This window comes from Myotis brandtii, unplaced genomic scaffold, assembly GCF_000412655.1.
Source record: "Myotis brandtii unplaced genomic scaffold, ASM41265v1 scaffold268, whole genome shotgun sequence".
NCBI lineage: Eukaryota > Metazoa > Chordata > Mammalia > Chiroptera > Vespertilionidae > Myotis > Myotis brandtii.
This window is the reverse complement of record NW_005360187.1, coordinates 2383696-2405424: the sequence shown is the minus strand read 5'-3', so window position 1 is coordinate 2405424 and position 21729 is coordinate 2383696. Positions and strand designations below refer to the sequence as shown.

At 39.5% G+C, this 21729-nt stretch overlaps 1 protein-coding gene across 1 annotated transcript in view; it reads left to right on the top strand.

Annotated features, from left to right (window-relative positions):
• Nucleotides 1-21729, top strand: part of DNAH12 (dynein, axonemal, heavy chain 12) — a 260675-nt gene that overhangs the window by 204271 nt on the left and 34675 nt on the right. Inside the window, exons 64-68 of the mRNA XM_014541350.1 lie at nucleotides 3187-3379; nucleotides 6533-6705; nucleotides 7875-8015; nucleotides 12272-12430; nucleotides 12596-12740. Coding sequence (XP_014396836.1) covers nucleotides 3187-3379; nucleotides 6533-6705; nucleotides 7875-8015; nucleotides 12272-12430; nucleotides 12596-12740 — 811 coding nt within the window. The remainder of the gene's footprint in view (nucleotides 1-3186; nucleotides 3380-6532; nucleotides 6706-7874; nucleotides 8016-12271; nucleotides 12431-12595; nucleotides 12741-21729) is intronic.

Here is a 21729-nt window from a genome sequence, read left to right as displayed (position 1 = left end):
TATTCAAAGTGCTGAATACCAAGAACCTACAACCAAGAATACTTTATCCAGCAAAGCTATCATTCAGAATTGAAGGTCAGATAAAGAGCTTCACAGATAAGGAAAAGCTAAAGGAGTTCATCACCACTAAACCAGTATTATACGAAATGCTGAAAGGTATCCTTTAAGAAGAGGAAGAAGAAAAAGGTAAAGATACAAATTGTGAACAACAAACATGCATCTATCAACAAGTGAATCTAAGAACCAAGTGAATAAATAATCTGATGTACAGAATGAACTCAATAAAGATTTAATTAAAAAAATAAATAAATAAATAAATAAATAAAAAATATACTACTAAACTATATACAGTTTGGGTAATATTTTGTAAAAACAAAAGTTAATGATGAATGCAGGGAAATGAATGCAGGTAAATACACCAGAAGAAATAAATAAATAAATAAATAAAAAATAGGATACTAAACTATATACAGTTTGGGTAATATTTTGTAAAAACAAAAGTTAATGATGAATGCAGGGAAATGAATGCAGGTAAAGATTACACCAGAATATTAACTGTGATCATCCCTCAAATGCTAAGATTATGGGTAATTATTACTATTTTCTTCATAATTGATGTATTTTTTATTAATAGCATATGTTATTATTTAAATGAGAAAAATATATGTGGAGAGGCTAATGGTAAATAATTGCTTCCTGGGGGGAGAACCAAGATGGCTGTGTAGTTAAATGCCTACTTGCCACCTCCCACAACCACATCAAGATTACAACTAAATACAGAACAACCATCATTCAGAACCACTTGAAATATGGCTGAATGGCAGTCCTATAAATAGAGAAGTAAGGAAGGAAGCACATTGGTAGGGGGTGTGGGGGAGCAGAACAGGCTGGTCCTACACCCACATGAGACGTTGTTTTAATCGGGAGGGATATCTTGGCTGTGGAGGCCTTCCAGAGGAACAAAGGATCCTAGCCCCACACCAGACCCCTCAGCCCAAGGTGCCAGAGCTTGGAATAGAAGTCCCTATAACTTTGGGTAAAAACCAGTGGTGTTTATGGCTGAGTGACACAGAGGCTGCTGGAGACCCAGGCAGTTCCTCTTAAAGGGCTGGTGCACAAACTTACATGAACTTGTTCCCTCTGAGGTCCAGTGCTGAGGCAGCAGCTTGGGGGGATCCAGGGACATACAGGTAAGAATTGAATTGTCTGGCATCGGAGCAAGAACTCAGGGGTGGCTTTCTCCCAGACAGAGGTGCTCAGAGGGGTCATAGTTCCTATGCTGAGACCTCCACTGTTGCAGAGCTAACTGGCAGCCATATCTGAGTTTCCATCAGCCTGGCTCACACTGTCCACTCCACCCTGAAACCCTTCCCCATCCAATTTGCAGCCCCACCCAAGCTGTGGGCAGCAGCTTTTCCATATAAATGGCTTGTCCTGGCTCAGGCTTCAGACCTTCATAAAATCTCTCAAACAAGCAGCATCTGGCATCAGCATGCTCCATACATATCAATCAGAGGCCCAAGAACCGACACAGCTGGTCCTCACAGCCAATCGGCCTGGAGGTCAATTCCTCCCAGTGACTCCAACAGCAGTCAAAGCTCAACTACAACAAGACTGTACACACAGGCCTCACAGGGATGCATCTAAAGGGCCCATCCCTGGTGACTGGGGAGGTTGAGCCACTGGGCCCTATAGGACACCTACTTCACAAGGCTACTCTACCAAGTCCTGGAGACAAAGCAGCTCTACCTAATACATAGAAACAAACACAGGGAAGCAGCCAAAATGCAGAGACAAAGAAACATGTCACAAACGAAAGAACAGAAGGAATCTCCAGGAAAAGTACTAAATGAAATGGAAGCAAACAAACTACTAGCTACAGAGTTTAAAACAATGGTTATAAGGATGATCAAGGATCTTAATGAGAGCTTCAAGGGACTTAGTGAGACTTTCAAGGTTCTTAGTGAGAATGTCAGACATGAAAAAGGGCCAGTCAGAAATTAAGCATACACTAATTGAAATAAAGAATAATTTACAGAAATTCAACAGTAGAGTAGAAAATTCTGAGAATCAAATCAATGATTTCGAATATGAGGAAACAAAATACACTCAATCAGAAGAGCAAAAAGAACAAAGAATCCAAAAATATGAAGATAGTATAAGGAGTCTCTGGGAAAACTTCAAGCACACCAACATTCACACAGTGGGGGTGCTAGAAGGAGAAGAGAGAACAAGATATTGAAAACCTATTTGAAGAAATAATGACAGAAAACTTCCCCTACCTGGTGAAAGAAATCGACTTAACACGTCCAGGAAGCACAGAGAGTCCCAAACAAGAGGAACCCAAAGAGACTCACACCAAAACACATCATAATTAAAAAGCCAGAAGTTAAAGACAAAGAGAGAATTTTTTTCAGGTTACTCTTCTGATTTTCTCTCTCTCTCTTTTTTAATCTTTATTGTTGAAAGTATTACATATGTCCCTCTTTCTCCCCGATTAGTCCCCTCCAGCCTCCCCTGCCCCCACCCCAGAGCCAGTTGTACAATAAGTGGTCCTTTTTATATCTGCTATTTTAGAAGAAACAATGAAAGTTAGATGGAATATGACAATGCCAAGGAATAAATAAGAAATTTCATCTCCAGTTCTTTTTTAAAAATTTATCTTTATTATTGAAAGTATTACAGATGTCCCCCACTCCCCCACTGACTTTTTTCACCCAGCTCCTGTCCCCTCCCTAGGCCTTCCCCGCACTGTTGTCTGCCCATTTGCATATATGCATATAAGTTCATTGGTTAATATCTTCATACTCACTCCCCCCTTCCCTCTGAAATATGTCAGCCTGTTGCATGCGTCAATGTCTCTGGATTTTTTTTTTTTGTTCATCAGTTTATTTTTTCATTAGGTCTTCTCCAGTTCTTATTCTCACAAAACTGGCTACACCATATGGATAAACTTATTATATTCTTAGACTCACCACAGTACATGTTATTGCTTTTTTGCTTGAATTTCTCAAATTATTATTTGAATGGAAGTAATTTTAGGTTAGGATTAAGAGATTAATCACCTTAGTTAGTGTTACATGTCTACAAAATTATTTAAGTGTCTATAATATTGTGGTGTCTAATGTTTAAATATGAATTTAGATAAAATACTACAAATTTAGACTACATGTTTTTATCTTTTAGACCAGAATTAGAAGAGGAAAGAAATGCTCTTATTCTTCAGTCTGCAGCTAATAAGAAACAGCTAAAAGATATAGAGAAAAGAATTTTGGAAACATTATCATCTTCAGAAGGGAACATTTTAGAAGATGAAAGTGCAATTAAAGTCTTAGACTCTGCTAAAATGATGTCCAATGAGATAACAAAGAAACAGCAGGTGAAAAAATAATCCTAGAAATCTTTTGATTCTTAACAATTTTCTCCGGGTGCCTTAAGAAAATGCTATACTAGACTTACTGGGAAAGGAAAAGAATTCATAAAAATACAAAAAAAGAAACTAATTTTTAACTCACAAAGTATTTCTTAGTGTTGAATTATTCAAATCCTGTTCAGACTTGTATAGTATTTTACATAGAGAAATAAATTTAAAATGAAAGTTTTAAAAATTCATGACAAAATATACACATTTTAGAAATCTGTACTTTTTTCAAATACTGAATGCCTTATTTTTGAATTCTTTAGATTTTTAAATTGGAGAAAAGCACTTAAAGTTTTTTATATATGAATATTACATGTAAAGCTGTTAAAATACATAAAATATATTTTTATTATTGCATAGGTAAGGCAAGCTAGTCTGTTTCATTCAAATGTAACTGACTGTCACCTAAAAACTGAGAATTTGGCTTGCCTCTGTTTCTGGTTGAAGTGGGGAGGTAATTGCTGACTAATTGGACATTAAGTGGTTTTAGGAACTAATAAGGATGCTTTTCTGCCATTGCCTGGTCATTTGCTCATCAAGGAGAAAGGTATGAGAGTTAGGAGTGGCAGGTGAAGGAAGAAAGACAAGAGATCTACAACGAATAAAGTATTTATTACAAATTTTATCTATGACAGCCAAATGGTAATTTCATATTGTATATTTTTAATAGAATCCTACAGAATTATAGGTAGATATGCCTTAGCTGTCAGTTATTTTTTATATTTGATAGTTAAGAAAACTAGGGTCCCGAAACAGTAGTTGAAGCCCAAGTTCACACAATAAAATGATATTACAGAATGACTTCTATAGGCTAACGTTATTGATTTACTTTTGATCCTCCTTGGCCCACCCAGTGAATCAAGCACATCTTAATATTAGGATAACTTTAAAAAAAATTTAAACCTAAATAGAAATTGCACTAATTGTTCAGTACTCTTCTGCTGTTTCCTACCCCATGCACCTCTAATCTAGAGGACTTATTCAAAGACTTAGGCACACTTTCCCTTGGGATGGGTTTAGTTTTGTGTGACAGTGATGGTAATGACTGTCAGTTCAGATGTACTGTTTTTCTTTATTGTTGTTTTTGAGATTTTGTGGGGGTTTTTTGCTTGTTTTTATTTTAGAAGAGCCAAAAGAATACTATCTTAAAGTAATATCCTATGGCAGCTCCCCATGGGGACCATGGCTGAGGTATTCTATAATGTCTCCCTTCTTTCCCTGTTCATCAAAGCAGAACCAACTTATTGTCTCCTCACTACACTGTTTGTTCAAAGGGGAGAAAGGATAAGAAGAATTTATCAGTTTATTTCCTATTAAGATTCCAAGAGGGAAAGAGATATAAGTATTTATTGGTTCCAGAATTTTATCTTACAAAGAGAAAGAAATTTAAGAAATCATGTCTTTCTGGCTGGGTCCCCTGATGGATGAAAAAATAGGTTTTAAATAACAGGTTTAAATGGGAATACTAAGATTATGCTCTCTTATGTAAAATGTCATTAATTTCCATTGTTGATAACTTTGTTTTACTTTTTTATAGTCAAAATTGAGGTTTAAAACTTACTTTTAATTGTGGTTAATACTGTGTAATTTTAGGGAAAGTTTGTTTGCAAGAAAGAGAAACCCACTCAAATTAAAAATATGCAAGAGGATATTTTATTTTCCCAATTATACAAAGTATGTACAAGACTCAGGAATAAACGGAAAGCATTGAGTTTCTATGATCTCTGTCTCTTCCCCTCTCTCCAATTTGTGTTGTTCTCTCTATTCCACTTGAAGACCAATTTCTTCTGTAAAACTTTTGTGTCTGTTTCCTCCTACATTTATCTGGCCTATAGAAAACGACTTTGGTCCCATTACCTTTTAGCACTGATGCCCAGTACCACCTGACTTCATTTTCTGAGGCTCGTAAAGGGTGAAACATTTGGAGAGAAAATTGCTTAACTTATTTTGGGCCTTATTCTATTCATACCACCTGATTGAATCAGCTACAAATGGGATCATCCTATATAATAAAAGGCTAATATGCAAATCGACCTAACAGCCAAAAGACCGGTCATTATGATGTGCACTGACCACCAGGGGGCTGACGCTCAATGCAGGAGCTGCCTCCTGGTGGTCAGTGCGCTCCCAGAGGGGGAGCATCGCTCAGCCAGAAGCCGGGCTCATGGCTGACGAGCACAGTGGTGGTGATGGGAGCCTCTCCCACCTCCGCAGCAGCTAAGGACCCCTGGGGGATGTCTGGCGAGGGGTCCCAGACTGCGAGAGGGTGCAGGCTGGGCTGAGTGGGGCCCCCCCCCCCCCGCAAGTGCATGAATGTTGTGTACAAGGCCTCTAGTTCAATATAAACATGACTACATAGGCATACTTATTGAACAGAGTCTGTGGCTAGTATTTCCAAAGAGGGAAAGTGGGTTGTAAAAATGTTCTACACATTTTTCCTGTAGAATATTAACCTATCAGATTGAGTTGTCAATTGAAGAGCTGTTATCTTGGAGAAATTTTTCTCTTTTGGAGTTGAATATCTACACCCCTATTAGTCTAGAAAAGTTAAACATATCAGGAGCTAGTTGAAAAAAAAAGTATTCTTAATGTATAAAACCATCAGCCAACAAATATTTCTGAATACCTACTCTGCCCCAAACTTTGTGCTGGGTTCTGGTACACGTACGTGTTGGCACCTTAAACATCCACACTTTCTCTCTATCTCTCTTTCTCCCTCTCCTTCTCTATCTCTGACCTACTTAAAGAGGGTGTATGACTGTAGTAGACACATGTAAGATTCTGGCAAAAAAAATAAGCAAAGATTGACAGCTGTGGTATTTCTCAAATAAGAGATGGTTGGTGAGTTATCACAATTTTAATCTATAAACCTCTGGTCTTCTCCCCTCCCTCCATAGTTCTTTCTTTCCTTTCTTTCTCTTTTTGCCCTTCCCTTCCCTTCCCTTCCCTTCCTTTTTTTCCTTTCTAGCTTTTAGCATAATAAAACCCTTTCTTGTAAACTATGCTTCTATAATTTTGTCATTGAATTAAGTGGCTTTTTTTAAAACTATAAACTTAATCACATGAGAAATATAATTAAAACACATTTTTATTTTGATTTTCCTCTTCTAGATTGCAGAAAAAACAGAACTCAAAATAGCAGAGTCTCGAGAAGGATATAGACCTATTGCTAAACATTCATCAGTATTATTCTTTAGCATTGCAGACCTGGCTAACATTGATCCTATGTACCAGTACTCTCTTAGCTGGTTCGTGAACCTTTATATCAACTCTATTCATGACAGGTAATTCTCTAGCTTCATTCATACTCTCTAGGTTGGATTTTCACCATCCTTTCCATTTCTTTTTTATTACTTGTGTAATATGTAATATTCATGTGGAACATTTAAAAATATGGAAAAGTGAATGAAAGGAAGAAAGAAAGAGCAAGCTTTTCTATTTTTAGTCTTGTTTCACATTTACACAAGATTTAGACGTAAAGGGATTAGCTTTAGTCTTGTTTTTCTCTCTCTTAAATATATGGCCCGGCTATAATTCTTTGTCTCATACAGTTCCATCCCCAGCATAGATCCTCACACTAAAAAAGATTCAGTAGGGCCTGGCCGGCGTGGCTCAGCAATTGAGCATGGACCTATGAACCAGGAGGTCATGATTCAATTCTGTTTAATTCCTAGTCAGGGCACATGCTCGGGTTGCGGACTCCATCCCCTATGGTGGAGGGCATGCAGGAGGCAGCCAATCAATGATTCTCTCCCAAAATTGATGTTTCTCTCTCTCCCTTCCTCTCTGAAATAAATTTTAAAAAAATAAATTTTTAAAGATTCAGTAGGTGTGTGTTTTAATTAACTGATTGTTTCCAGTCATTTAGAGTACAATATGAAATTTAAAATTTTGAAAATAGAGAGATGGTTAAACCATATTTCATAGAATTATACCCTATTTTTTTGCATAAAGATTTACAAGAAGTTGTACACACACAAAAATTGTACAGGAAGGTTCCTATACCCTTCACCTTGTTTCTCCAGTTGTAACATCTTGCATAACTATAGTACAACTAGAGGCCCAATGCACGAAATTCGTGCAAGAGTAGGCCTTCCTTCCCCTGGCTGCTGGCACTGGCTTCCCTCTGGCACTCGGGACCCGGGCTTCCCCCGCAGCCCGGCTTCGCCCAGAAGGTCGTCCAGTCTAATTAGCATATTACACTTTTATTATTATAGATATCACAACCAGGAAATTTATTGATACAATTCAGAGAGCTTATTCAGATTTCATCAGTTTTACATACATGTGTGTGTGTGTGTGTGTGTGTGTGTGTGTGTGTGTGTGTGTAGTATATTTTTAACAGTGGGTACTTCAGTAAAATAAAAACAACTTGCATGTTAATTCATATTTTACTTACTTTTATCTTAGTTTTGTTTGACTAAACATATTTTTCTTTTTTAAAACCTTTTAGTAACAGATCAAAAATCTTGGAAAAGCGCCTCCGATATTTAAATGACCACTTCACATACAACTTATATTGTAATATATGCCGATCACTATTTGAGAAGGACAAGCTGTTGTTTTCCTTTTTATTATGTGCGAATCTCCTTCTGTAAGTTACTTGCTTTTTCTTTGTTTTAAAAGCCTGCTTGGAATACCTAATATCTAAAGATGACTGCTGTGCTTAATTCATGATTTTACCTGTATATTTCTCTATAATAGTATTAGTGTTTTTATGTTTATTTGATTTTTAAATTTAAGATCACACAGAACATTTATAAAACATTCATGCACAGTTCAATAAATTCTTTTTAAAAAATCTTTATTGTTGAGAGTATTACAGGTGTCCCCCTTTTTCCCCCTACTCCCCACCTCAACCCGGTTCCTGCCATGCACCAAGCCCTCACCACTAATCTGCTTTCTGTCTCCATAGTTTTTCCTATTCTAGAAATTTTATCAATGAGACATTGTATGGCCCAGAAGGTGGTCTCTTTTTGAATGTTTATGTACTCTTGCAAAGCATGTGTATTTTACTGTTCTGAGATGGAATTTCTAAAAAGGCAAGTAGGTCAAGCTGGTCTATATATCTTCTATATCCTTATTGATTTTCTGTCTACCAGTTTAAGCAGTTATTGAGAAAGGTTTGGAATTTCTACAGAGATTTTTCCTTGTGGTTCTGTCAATAGTGCTATGTGTTTTGATCCTATTATTGGATATTTAGGACTGTCATATCCTCTTAATGAATTGACTTGGCCTTTTAAAAAAAAAAATCCCTGGTAATGCCCTTTGCTCTGAAATATACTTTTAGTATAGCCTCTCCAGCTTTATTTTGAATACTGATAGCATGGTATATATATTTTGCATACTTTTAAAAAAATATTTTTTATTGAGTTCAGAGAGGAAGGGAGAAGGAGAGATAGAAACATCAAATGATGAGAAAGAATTATTGATTGGCTGCCTCCTGCAAGCCCCCTAGTGGGGATCAAGCCCACAACCCTGGCATGTGCCTCACTTAGGAATCAAACTGTGACCTCATAGTTCATAGGTCCATGCTCAACCACTGAGCCACACCAACTGGGCTATATGTTTAAGCTATTTGTACCTTTATACTTAAACTGTATTTCTGTAGACAGCACGTAGTTAGGTCTTGCTTGTTTTATCCAATATGATAATTACTAGCTTTAGGGAAATTGCTTAGACCATTTTCATTCAATGAGATAATAGAGTTATGTTTAAATCTATCATCTTACAATTTGTTTTCTGTTTTGCTCATCTGTTCTTTGTCCCACATTTCCTCATTTTCTGCTTTTCTTTTAATTGCATATTTTTTATTATTTGATTTTATCTTCTTTGTTGATTTACTAGCTATGGTTTTTGTTTTATTCTTTCAGTGATTTCTTTAGGATTATAGTGCACTTCTTAACTTTTCACTGTCTATCTCAGGTAAAACTATATATGTAATGTCATATATTTTACTTGTACATGTGTTATAAATCTCACAATACATTGTTATTTTGTGCTTTAAATAATCTATTATCTTTTAAGGATACTTAAAAAGAAAAAAAGCCATTTATGTTTACCCATATATTTACCATATCTGGAGCTTTGTATTCTTTTATGTATATCCAAATTTCCATTTACCTGAAACTTTAACATTCTTATAGTGTAGGTCTACTAGTAATGAATCCTCTCAAGTTCTGTACATCTGAGGGAAAGGGAATCAGTTAAATTTTTAGATTTTGTATTTTTTATGACTAGAAATTTCATTTATTAGGTCTGCGCCAACAGGAGCCAGGGCAGGCGATGTTGTGAGAGTTTAAGAAATCCTATATAATAAAAGCCTAGTATGCAAATCAACTGAACAGTGGAATGACCGGTGAAACAACCAGTCACTATGACGTGCACTGACCACCAGGGGCAGATGCTCAACACAGGACCTGTCCCCAGCCCTCAGGCCCCAGGCCAGCCAAGGCAGGTGCCAGTGGGGACCCCCTACCCCCAGTCGCCCCACCAGTCGCCCCGCAGATCAGCCCTGATCACCGGCCAGGCCTAGGGACCCTACCCATGCACAAATTTGATGCACCGGGCCTCTAGTGTTACTCCATTCTCTCACAGCAGGCTGAGACCTGAATATTGGTGTAAGAGTAGGGAGAGTGGGATCTTTATGAGAGGCGGGAGGTGCAGGAAGGGGCCAACTGTGGGTGGTCCACTGGAAACTGGGTGAGGCAGTTTACTGGAAACTGAAAGCCATTGTCATGGCTTGCAAAACCTGAAATGAGACTAATAGGAAAACAACTGGGATGGCGAGAATCACAAGCAGGGCATAATGGAGTGCAGGGGAAAGGTAGAGAATGTGCCTAACAGTATTTGGTTATTTTCTATACAGTAAACCTCAATATAATGGACTAATTTGGGCGAGGGGGTGTCCATTAAAGCCAAAAGTCCATTATATAATAAAGTAGATTTTTTGAATGTGTATGTTAAAAAATTGACAAATTAGTTTACCTGTTTTTACTTATGCAGACACGTTTGTGTAATTAAAAGTAAGTATATATGGCCTGGCCGCAGTGGCTTAGTGATTGAGTGTCAGTGGTTGAGTGTCGACCTGTGAACCAGGAGGTCACGGCTCAATTCCAGGTCAGGACACATGCCTGGGTTGCAGGCTCCATCCCCAGTGGGGGGCATGGAGGAGGCAACTGATCAATGAGTCTCTCTCATTATTGATGTTTCTGTCTCTCTCTCCCTCTCCCTTCCTCTCTGAAATCAATAAAAATATTTTTTTAAAAAAACTATGTGGTTTAGTGCACTTTGAAACATCTGCTAGCAAGCGTTAAAACTGCCGCAAGCACTAGCTCGTTTGGTTCAGTGGATAGAGCCTTGGCCTGCGGACTGAAGGGTCTTGGGTTTGATTCCAGTCAAGGGCATGTACCTTGGTTGCAGGCTCCATCTCCAGTGCCAGGGCCACATGTAGGAGGCAACCTATCAATGTGTGTCTCTCACATCAATCAATATTTCTCTCTCTCTCTCTCCCCTTCCCTTCCACTCTCTCTAAAAATAATGGAAAAATATCCTTTTTAAGGATCAAAAAAAAATGGAAGAAAGAAACTGCTACAGAAAGTCACACCATGAGTGTGATCACATGCTAATCATTCCCGGACGTTTATGAGTGGTGACTCTTGGATTTAAATATATAGACTATATTGTAGATATGTAATATTTATTTATGTTGACAAAAGTACTACAATGTTTTTTCCAATATATGGCCTATTCACTAAAATTTGTTAAGAATAACAGTGAATTAATAACAAAAAATAACCTGTTGATTATAAGCAAATTTTGGTTAAAAGCATTTTAAAATAACAGGGTATTAATTTTCACATATGACATACAGACTGGAAATTTTGTCCGTTGAATCTCAAATCCATTAAATTGAGGTTTGAGGTTTACTGTATTGCTCTCCTCATTATATTTATGTTTCATTTTATCTCCTTCAGTATATTTATAATAGCTCTTTTAACATTTTTGTCTGCTTGTTGTATCATCACTATCTCTTCTATGTACATATTGACTCATTTTTCTCCTGCTTATGGATGTTGTGAATTTTACATTGATCAATGCTGAGTTTTTTGTATTCCTTTAAAGAGCATTAGACTTTACTTTTTCAGTCAATTAAATTACTACTGGATTAATTTTATCTTTTCAAGGCTTGTTTTTAGCTTTCTGAAGGCAGTTTTATTCTAAGGCTATGTTAGCTTCACTACTAAGGTGTGATCCCTCTGATGTTGAACTGAATTCCTCTGGTGTGAATAAAGATTCAACTCAAGTTGGCAAAAACTCATTTCTAGTTCTGTGTGAGCTCTGGTGCTGTTCAGTCTACAGCTTCCCAGAAATTCGTTGCCAGGCCTCCTGGAGTTTTACCTACTCACACACAACTTAGAATTTAGTAAACGTAGGCAGGTTTCCAAAGCTTCTTTTCCATGTATCTGCCTCCTCTCTGGTATTTTGCCCACATATTCCAGTCACCTCAGCCTTTCTTGACCCTGATAGAGATCTCTTCAGCTCAGCAATACTGCCGAGATCAGAGCTTCATCTGCTCTCTGCATTGTGGTCTGGAATGTGTATCCAGGCAGATGCTGAGGAAATCCTAAGAATCACCTTTTTTGTCTCCCTTTTTTAAGGGATCTCAGTCCTGTACTGCCTATTGTATAATTTCCAAAAACAGTTGTTTCGGGTTTTTTTTTCAGTTTTCTAGTTGTTTACAGTAGTCAGGGAAGTCACTTCTGTTTATTTTATCCAAGTTATAGAAGCAGAAATTTATTCAATTTTAAAATCAACAATTTACAACAGTCCTTGTTTTGGGGAATACAGGGCAAAGAAAGAGATCGACTACCAGGAACTTATGTTTCTTTTAACTGGAGGAGTGAGTCTTAAGAGTGCTGAGAAAAATCCTGATCCAACATGGTTACAGGATAAAAGCTGGGAGGAAATTTGTCGTGCTAGTGAATTTCCTGCCTTCCAAGGACTCAGGTAATTGTTTAAACTTGATGATTTAGCATTGAATAGTGATGGATAAATTTGTAATCTAGTGATTTTTAAATGGTTCTATAGCTGTCTTGATTCATCTCCTTGCTCAACAATCTCTCTTTAAATTTTTCCCAATGAAAGAATAACTATTAAGCTTTTTTCCTTTAGGTCACATTTTTGTAAATATATAGATGAATGGCAGAAAATATATGACAGTAAAGAGCCACACAATGCTGTTTTACCAGAACCAATGAATCAGACGCTAAATGAACTGCAGAAAATAATAATTCTTCGGTGCTTAAGACCCGATAAGGTAAAAGACAAATATGTCCCATTTGGAACCAGATAATTTGGCGTTTTTAAGTACTAGGTTTAAAGTTATTGTTATTTGGTTCTTTAACCCTTATTTCAGATGCTCAAAAGGGTTCATGGAGCTCCTTTAAACTATAGATCTATAGTCTTCTTCAACTTGATAAAGTTTTGGCAATTATTTTTTCAAATATTTTTAGCCACCCCACCCATTATTCTAATTAAATGTACATTAGACTACTTGATATTATACCATAGATGACTGATACTCTGTTAATTATTTTTAAATCTTTTGTATCATTGTGCTTCAGTTTGGGTAGTTTATATTGCTATCTTTTTTTAAAATATATTTTTATTGATTTCAGAGAGGAAGGGAGAGGAGAGAAAGATCAATGAGGAGTGACAATCATCTATCGGCTGCCTCCTGCACCCCCCCCCCTTCTACCCCCACTGGGGATTGAGCCCAAAACTTGGGTATGTGCCCTGGACCGGGAATCGAACCATGACCTCCTCCTGGTTCATAGGTCAATGCTCAATCACTGAGCCATACCCAGCTGGGCTCTATTGCTATCTTTTAAGTTTGCTGATTTCTTCTTTTGTAGCATCTAATCTGTTATTAATCCCATCCAATTAATTTTTTTATTCAACTTCTATATGTTTCATCTCTAGAAAGTTCATATCTATCTATCTATCTATCTATCTATCTATCTATCTATCTATATACACTAAAGGCCTGATGCACGAAATTTGTGCAAGGGACTCAGCCCTCGCAGCCCCATCGGCCCTCAGAACCTCAGCTGCCTCAGCCAGCCCTCGCAGCCCCTCGCAGCCCCAGCTTCGTCCAGAAGGTTGTCCGGATGGTCATTCTGCTGTTCAGCCTAATTAGTATATTAGCTCTTTATTACATAGGATTCTGTCTCTCTTTACATTGTGTTCATGTTTTCCTTTAAATACTTAAACACAGTTATAATAACAGTTTTTAAATCTTTGACTGCTAATTCCATCATTTCTAGATCTGCTTATTTTAATTATTTTACTTTTGAATTTATATTACATTTTACTGCTTCTTGGGAAGTTCAGGAATGCTTCACTAGATGATGGACATTTTTGATGCTTTGAATTGTTATCTCCCTTTAAAGATTGTTGAATTTTGTTCTGCTAGTTCAGAGGTTAGCAAACAAAACCTGTGGGCCAAATCCAGCCCATGACCTAATTTTGTCTAGCCCATGAGCTAAGAATGGTTTTTATATATTAAAGGGTTATTTCTAAAAATAAGAAGACTAAGAAAATACAAAAGATTTTTTAAAAGAAAGAGAAAAAGAATACATAGCAGATATTGTATGTGGCCCACAAATCCTAAAATATTAACTATCTAGCATTCTATAGAAAAGAGTTTGCCAACCCCTTTAGTTACATAGTTCAATTACTTGAATTCAGATTTTTCCTTTCAAATATTGTTTTAAGATTTGTTAGGGCAGGTGTAGAGAATAGCTTGTACTCAATGGATAATTTAGCTTCAACTTCTTAAGTGTAGCCCTTCTGGGGCCTTTACTGGAAGCAAGGTCTCTGTGTCCCTTCCTTAAAAGGTATATTGAAAATCTACTGTGCTAGGTAAAAACTGTAATTGGTATTAATGGTAAAAGGATTAAAAAGATTTCATCGTTGTTCATGGGAAATTATTAAAGGAAGAAATAAAAACCTGCTAAATCATTGTGAGCTCCTTTTTGAAAAACCTTTAGTGGCTTTTCAGTACCATGTAGAATAATGACAAAAGTACACTTTGATAGTCTTCTTACCTCAACTAATCAGACCTCTTTTCTGCCATTCCATTCTTATCTTCTTAATGAATAGCATTTTTATTGTTATTTAATTTTAATGTAATTTATAAGTAAGTAACATATTCCTGTGGTTCAAAACTGAAACACTATTTTGAATCACATGGATATATGAATACAATGAAAAGTGTACCTCCAGTCTTCATCTCTGACTTATTCAACACCCTTCCCCTCAGGCAATTAATGTCATCTGCTCTTTGTTATCCTTTTATGCACATACAAGAGGCCCGGTGCACAAAAATTTGTGAACTCGGGGGGGGGGGGGGGTCCCCTCAGCCCGGCCTGTGCCCTCTCACAGTCTGGGACCCCTTGGGGGATGATCATCTGCTGGCTTAAGCCTGCTCCCGGGGGGAATGTCCCTAAGCTGGCAGTCATACATCCCTCTGGCAGCCCGGCAGCCCTGGGGGATGTCCACTTCGGGATGGGGGTCCCCACTGGGGTGCCTGGCCAGCCTGGATGAGGGGCTGATGGCTGTTTTCAGGCTGACCACACCCCCTTTAGGATGGGGGTCCCCACTGGGGTGCCTGGCCAGCCTGGATGAGGGGCTGATGGCTGTTTTCAGGCTGACCACACCCCCTTTAGGATGGGGGTCCCCACTGGGGTGCCTGGCCAGCCTGGATGAGGGGCTGATGGCTGTTTTCAGGCTGACCACACCCCCTTTAGGATGGGGGTCCCCACTGGGGTGCCTGGCCAGCCTGGATGAGGGGCTGATGGCTGTTTTCAGGCTGACCACACCCCCTTTAGGATGGGGGTCCCCACTGGGGTGCCTGGCCAGCCTGGATGAGGGGCTGATGGCTGTTTTCAGACTGGCCACACCCCCTTTAGGGGGGGTCCCCACTGAGGTGCCTGGCCAGTCTGGGTGAGGGGCTGAGGGCTGTTTTCAGGCTGGCTGGCGACGGAAGCTCCCAGCCTCTCCTTTTTTTCTTTTTTCTTTTTTTTATTCTGGGGTTTGTTTAGCTTCTATAATTGAAACTATGTTGCCGTCACTGGAGCTAAGGGCCCGCTCCAGCTCTGTGGCCACCGCCAGCTGAAAGCAGGTATCTGGGATTTGTTTAGCTTCTATAATTGAAACTTAGTTGCTTTCAGCTCAGAGCTGGGCCGCGGAAGGCGGGGAACCTTGGCTTCCTCCATCACTGGAGCAAGCAAGCCTCCTGCTCGCTTCAGCTGCATGGCTGCCGGCCGCCATCTTTGTTGGCGGTTAATTTGCATATCTCCCTGATTAGCCAATGGGAAGCATAGCCAAGGTACAGTCAATTACCCTTTTTGTCTTTTATTAGATAAGATAAATATGCATACATGTAACTTTTCCATTTATTTTTATTTATTTAATCCTCACCTGAGGACATGCCTAAAGAGAGGAAGGGAGAAAGAGAGAGAAACATCAATGTGAGAGAGAAACATCTATCAGTTGCCTTCCATACACATCCCAACCTGGGATAGAACCCACAGCCCAGGTATGTGCCCTGACCGGGAGTTGATCTGGCAACCTTTTGGTTTACGGCACGATGCTCAACCAACTGAGCCACTCTAGCTGGACTCCATTTATTTTTAATACAAATGGTAGCATTCACTGTTTTACATATTTTTATTTTCCCTATCAGTTCATTAAAAATGTTCTCATTCTTCTTTACAATGCATGGCATTCCATTAAACCATAATTTCTTTAACCAGTACCTATTGTAAATCTTTACAATATTTATATATTACCTACTATAAAAATGCTGTAATGAACAACCTTATTCAAAAGTTATTTCTGCCCAGACGATGTGGCTCAGTGGTTGAGCGTTGACCTTTGAGCCAGGAGGTCAGGGTTCAATTCCTGATCAGGGCGCATGCTGGGTTACAGGCTCATTCCCCAGTAGGGGGCATGCAGGAGGCAGCCAATCAATGATTATCTCTTATTATTATTATTTTTTTTACTGGTACTAAGAACAGTACTCTTTTTTTATTACACCTCTCCATGTGGACCTAAATCATGATTGTGTCCTGGGAGACTCTTATTTCATTGCCAGTACACACTAGTAACCAAAGTATAAGAGAACACATTTTTAATAATTTACAGAGATTAGTTTCATGACTTTGAATAAATAGATAAATGATGATAGAGACATCATTATTCGTAAAAAAACAATTTCAAGTTATTCAACTTTTACAATACTGTTCACATTTAAATATCTTTGCAAAACTATTATTTGGCAGTCATTTGTTTTATTCCTATTAAGACTGGATGCAAAATAGCTTTTGTCCAAAAGTGAATAATTTTTCTCCGATGGATTTGAATCACTAAAATGTAAGTTCCAAAAAGGAAGGAGTCTTTGTTTTATTCACTGATGCATTCCAAGCTCTTACAACAGTGCCTGACATGAAGTACATGCTCAATTAATATTTGTTACATGAGTAAGTCCTGTATCTTAATTTTGCAAATATAAAATAAATAATGGTTTTCAAGCATGACACAAATATTTTTTTTTCCATTCAAACTGCACTTAAAATTTCTAAAACAGACAAGTTATAGCTACTAATTTTACCCAACCTAGGACAAGTTGTACCCTTCTGGGTACAAATAGCTTGACTGGTGAAGGAGAAAGACCTCAAAAGTATCTGCACATTTATTGTGCTCCCCTTACCTTGTTGAATGATGAAATCATCAGATTGAATGCCATTGTAGTTTCCACATAGGCCACATGATTTCCCTTTAAGCTCCTCAGATATTTTGAGGTAAATTGCAGATATTCCATCCCAAGCCAATGAAAAACCAAAGGTTGTTTTCACCAGAATGTAGTCAGCTAGTTTCTCAACAGATACCTGTCCAATTGTCTGAGGCAATGTTAAACTTGAAAAATGGAACAAAGACAATTTAATTATAATGAAGAATCAATTATAGATCATTCTTTTCATAGTAACAGACAATTAAGTAAAACATAGTTATTATTCAAAATTATTGAATAAACTATGCAATTAGATTTACCAAGCAACCATCCTATAGAAAATCTTGTGTTTTGAAAAATTCAATATTGAAATAAAAAGAAAACAAAAATTATATCCGTTTCTCTATGATAATTTAGATTTTATACTTATAATTGGATGATTCTTTCAACCAACCAAAAACACACTTCTGCTAAATATCAGTGATTTTTATAATCTGGAAAATAACTATGTCTACTTTGAATAATGAGCTTAATGTATTTTTATCTAGATTGTTAAAGATTTTTTAAAAAGTGTTGCTCAAAATTTTGAAGTACACTAAGTGCCAAGCGGATAGTTAATCACCTTAACTATGAACAATCACGCTTAAGCTACATAATCTTCATTTAGGATAATCTCCTTCAGTTACTTCCTTGTAGCTTTTTAAAAAAATTTATTTATTTATGTTTTAATTAAATCTTTATTGTTCAGATTATTACAGTTGTCCCTCTTTTTCCCCCCATAGCTCCCCTCCAGCCAGTTCCCACTCCACCTTCTGCCCTTACCCCTGCCATTGTCCTCATCCATAGGTGTATGATTTTTGTCCAGTCTCTTCCCACACCCCCCCACTCCCCTTCCCCCTTGAGAATTGTCAGTCCACTCCCTTTCCATGTCCCTGATTCTATTATATTCACCAGTTTATTCTGTTCATCAAATTATTTATCTTCTTAAAGGATATCTTTGAGCATTTCATATAATACTGGTTTGGTGGTGATGAACTCCTTTAGCTTTTTCTTATCTGTGAAGCTCTTTATCTGACCTTCAATTCTGAATGATAGCTTTGCTGGATAAAGTAATCTTGGTTGTAGGTTCTTGGTATTCATCACTTTGAATATTTCTTGCCACTCCCTTCTAGCCTGCATAGTTTCTGTTGAGAAATCAATTGACAGTCGTATGGGTACTCCCTTGTAGGTAACTGACTGTTTTTCTCTTACTGCTTTTAAGATTCTATCTTTGTCTTTTGCTCTTGGCATTTTAATTATGATGTGTCTTGGTGTGGTCCTCTTTGGATTCCTTTTGTTTGGGGTTCTCTGTGCATCCTGGACTTGTAAGTCTATTTCTTTCACCAGGTAGGGGAAGTTTTCTGTCATTATTTCTTCAAATAGGATTTTAATATCTTGCTCTCTCTCTTCTTCTGGCGCCCCTATAATTCGGATGTTGGTACGCTTGAAGTTATCCCAGCGGCTCCTTACACTATCTTCATATTTTTGGATTCTTTTTTTCTTTTTGTTTTTCCGGTTGAGCGTTGTTTGCTTCTCCGTATTTCAAATCTTCGACTTGATTATTGGGATCCTCTAGTCTGCTGTTGGGTCTCTGTATAATATTTTTTATTTCAGTCAGTGTATGCTTAATTTCTAGTTGGTCCTTTTTCATATCCTTGAGGGTCTGACTAGATTTCTTAAGGATCTCAATACATTTATCGGCGGTTTCCATAAAATTCTTGAAAAATCTTAGAACCGTGGTTTTGAACTCTATATCCAGTCGTTTGCTGTCCTCCATTTCTGTCATTTGTGACCTGTTTCTTTGTCTTCGCATTTTGTCTGCTTCCCTGTGTTGGTAGAGTGGTTTTGTGTGCTAGGTGTCCTACAGGGCCCAGTGGCTCAGCCTCCCCAGTTACCTGAGGTGGACACTCTTGGTGCACCCCCTTGTGGGCTTTGTGCACAGTCTTGTTGTAGTTATGCCTTGATTGTTTTAGGTGTCACTGGGAGGAATTGACCTCCAGGCCAATTGGCAGTGAGAATCAGCTGTGTCTGCAGTGGGAGAACTTCTGTGCTGAAGACACCCTTCTGGGGCAAGACTTGCTTCAGTGGGGCTTTGGTGCTCACTGAATCTGCCCCCCTGAGTGTGTCCCTTATGGATCTGAGGAGTTGTAATCTGGATGGTCCCACTCTGACCATTGGGTATACTGGCTCTTGGATCTCTAAGGAGGTGCTTATTTAGCCTCTGCCTGAGGCTACCCAGCAGGAGCTACGGAGAGATCTGCAGATTCCTTTTCTTTGTTTGGAGTTTGAAGGTGCCTAGATGAGGCCCAGCTGTGAAGCAATGCAAGCTGCTGTGGGGCCTTGGGGTTTCTTTTGGATGTTCTGGGTCTCTCTGACCCAGCTGCAGTTTGTTAGGTAATTTTAGATTGCAGAGGGCCAAGGCATTCATATGCAAAAGCCTCTGCGCACAGCTTGGGTGGGGCGGGGTCTCAGGAAATCAACAGGGCAGAGCAAACAGCTATGGCTGATCCTGAGCCCTGCCCTAAGAGGACCCAGGTCTCACTGTTCCACAGTAATCGCTGCAGGCGCCTCTGAGAGAAAGCCGCCCTCAAGTTCTGCCCAATGCCAGACAGTCCAGTTTCTCCCCGTATGAGTCTGGGTCCCCAGAGACTCGCCCGGAACTGGCGTTCAGAACAGTCGGGAGCTTGTGTCTCCCTCCTGATTGAAAAAGACAACCGCGTCCTCAGCTGCCAGCCCTTTTCACGTGAGCCTCTGTACCTCTGTACTTTACTTCCACACCGCACCTCCTCTGAGTCTGTGCGCTTTTCTCTTTCCTTCTAGTAGAATTTCCACCCGCCAGCCTTCCTGTGATTCTGGATGATGTCCGTTTTGTCTTTTTGTTGTATTTTTGAAGTTGTTGTGCGAGGCAGCAATTTCCGGTGTTTACCTATGCCGCCATCTTGGTTTTTCCTTCCTTGTAGCTTGATTATCTCTTATCATTGATGTTTCTATCTCTCTCCCCCTCCCTTCCTCTCTGAAATCAATATATATATTTAAAGTTATTTCTCACATCTGTAACTCTCTCTCAGAATAAAGTCCTGGGAATAAAATTGCTGGGTAAGTGGATTTACCTACTTGTAATTTTATAGATATTGCCAAATAGCCCTCCATGAATGTTAAACCAGATTAGTCTTCTGCAGCAGTGAATGAAAATATCCGTTTATCTATACTTTTGCCCACACAATATGTTTCCAAACTTTTGACAAGCTATGCAGAGGGACTGAGGAATTGAGGGGCTGATCAAGGAAAAAGATATGACCATGAGGTGGCAGTAGCCCACATGAACTTCATTGGATGATGCTTTGACAGGTTTACATGTTAGGAAAGGAGAAGTCTCTCACAGCAGGAGTCTGTCAAAATGCCTAGAGTAGTGGGTGTGGTTGGGAAGATGTCACTATTCTAAGAGGGGAGAGGGGGAGTCAAGGAAACTCCCAAGGGAGAGGGGGCTCATGTGGTGTCTAGGTGATGTTGCCTAACAGCAATGGTTGGTGGGAGTCTCAATATCAGAAAGCAATTGGAGTCTTAATGTCCTGGAGCTTATTTATCTACCAGAGGCCCGGTGCACAGATTCGTGCACCTGTGTGGTCCCTCAGCCTGGCCTGCATCCTCTCACAATCTGGGACCCCACAGGGGATGTCAGATGTTGAATTTGACCTGATCCTCACAGGCAACCAGCAGTCCAACATCCCCTGAGGGACATAACAGTGCACGAAGCAGCAGGTGGGCTGAGAAGGAGCCACTCATCCTGTCCCCGCTGTGCCTGCCGCCGCTAAGTAGTGCTGCTGCAGAGGTGGAAGAGGCTCATGCCGCCTCAGTTGCGCTCACCAGCCGTGAGCCTGGCTTCTGGCTTAGCAGTGCTACCGCTGTGGGAGTGCACTGATCACCAAGGGGCAGCTCCTGCTTTGAGCGTCTGCCCACTGGTGGTCAGTGCACGTAGCAGGCTGGCATTGGAGGGCAGTTGAGGGTGAGCAGGCCGGCAGGGGTGGGCAGTTGGGAGCCATGAGACCAGCAGGGAGGGCAGCTGGGGGCCATGAAGCTAGAAGGGGAGGGCAGTTGAGAGCAAAAAGGCTGGTAGGCAGAGTGGTTAGGGGCAATCAGGCAGGCAGGTAGGTGAGCGGTTAGGAGCCAGCAGTCCTGGATTGTGAGAGAGATGTCTGACTGCCGGTTTAGGCCCGGGCCTAAACCGGCAGTCAGACATCTCTCTCACAATCCAGGACTGCTGGCTCCTAACCGCTCACCTACCTGCCTGCCTGATTGCCCCTAACCACTCTGCCTACCAGCCTTTTTGCTCTCAACTGCCCTCCCCTTCTAGCTTCATGGCCCCCAGCTGCCCTCCCTGCTGGTCTCATGGCTCCCAACTGCCCACCCCTGCCGGCCTGCTCACCCTCAACTGCCCTCCAATGCCAGCCTGCTTGGCCCCAATGCCCCCCCT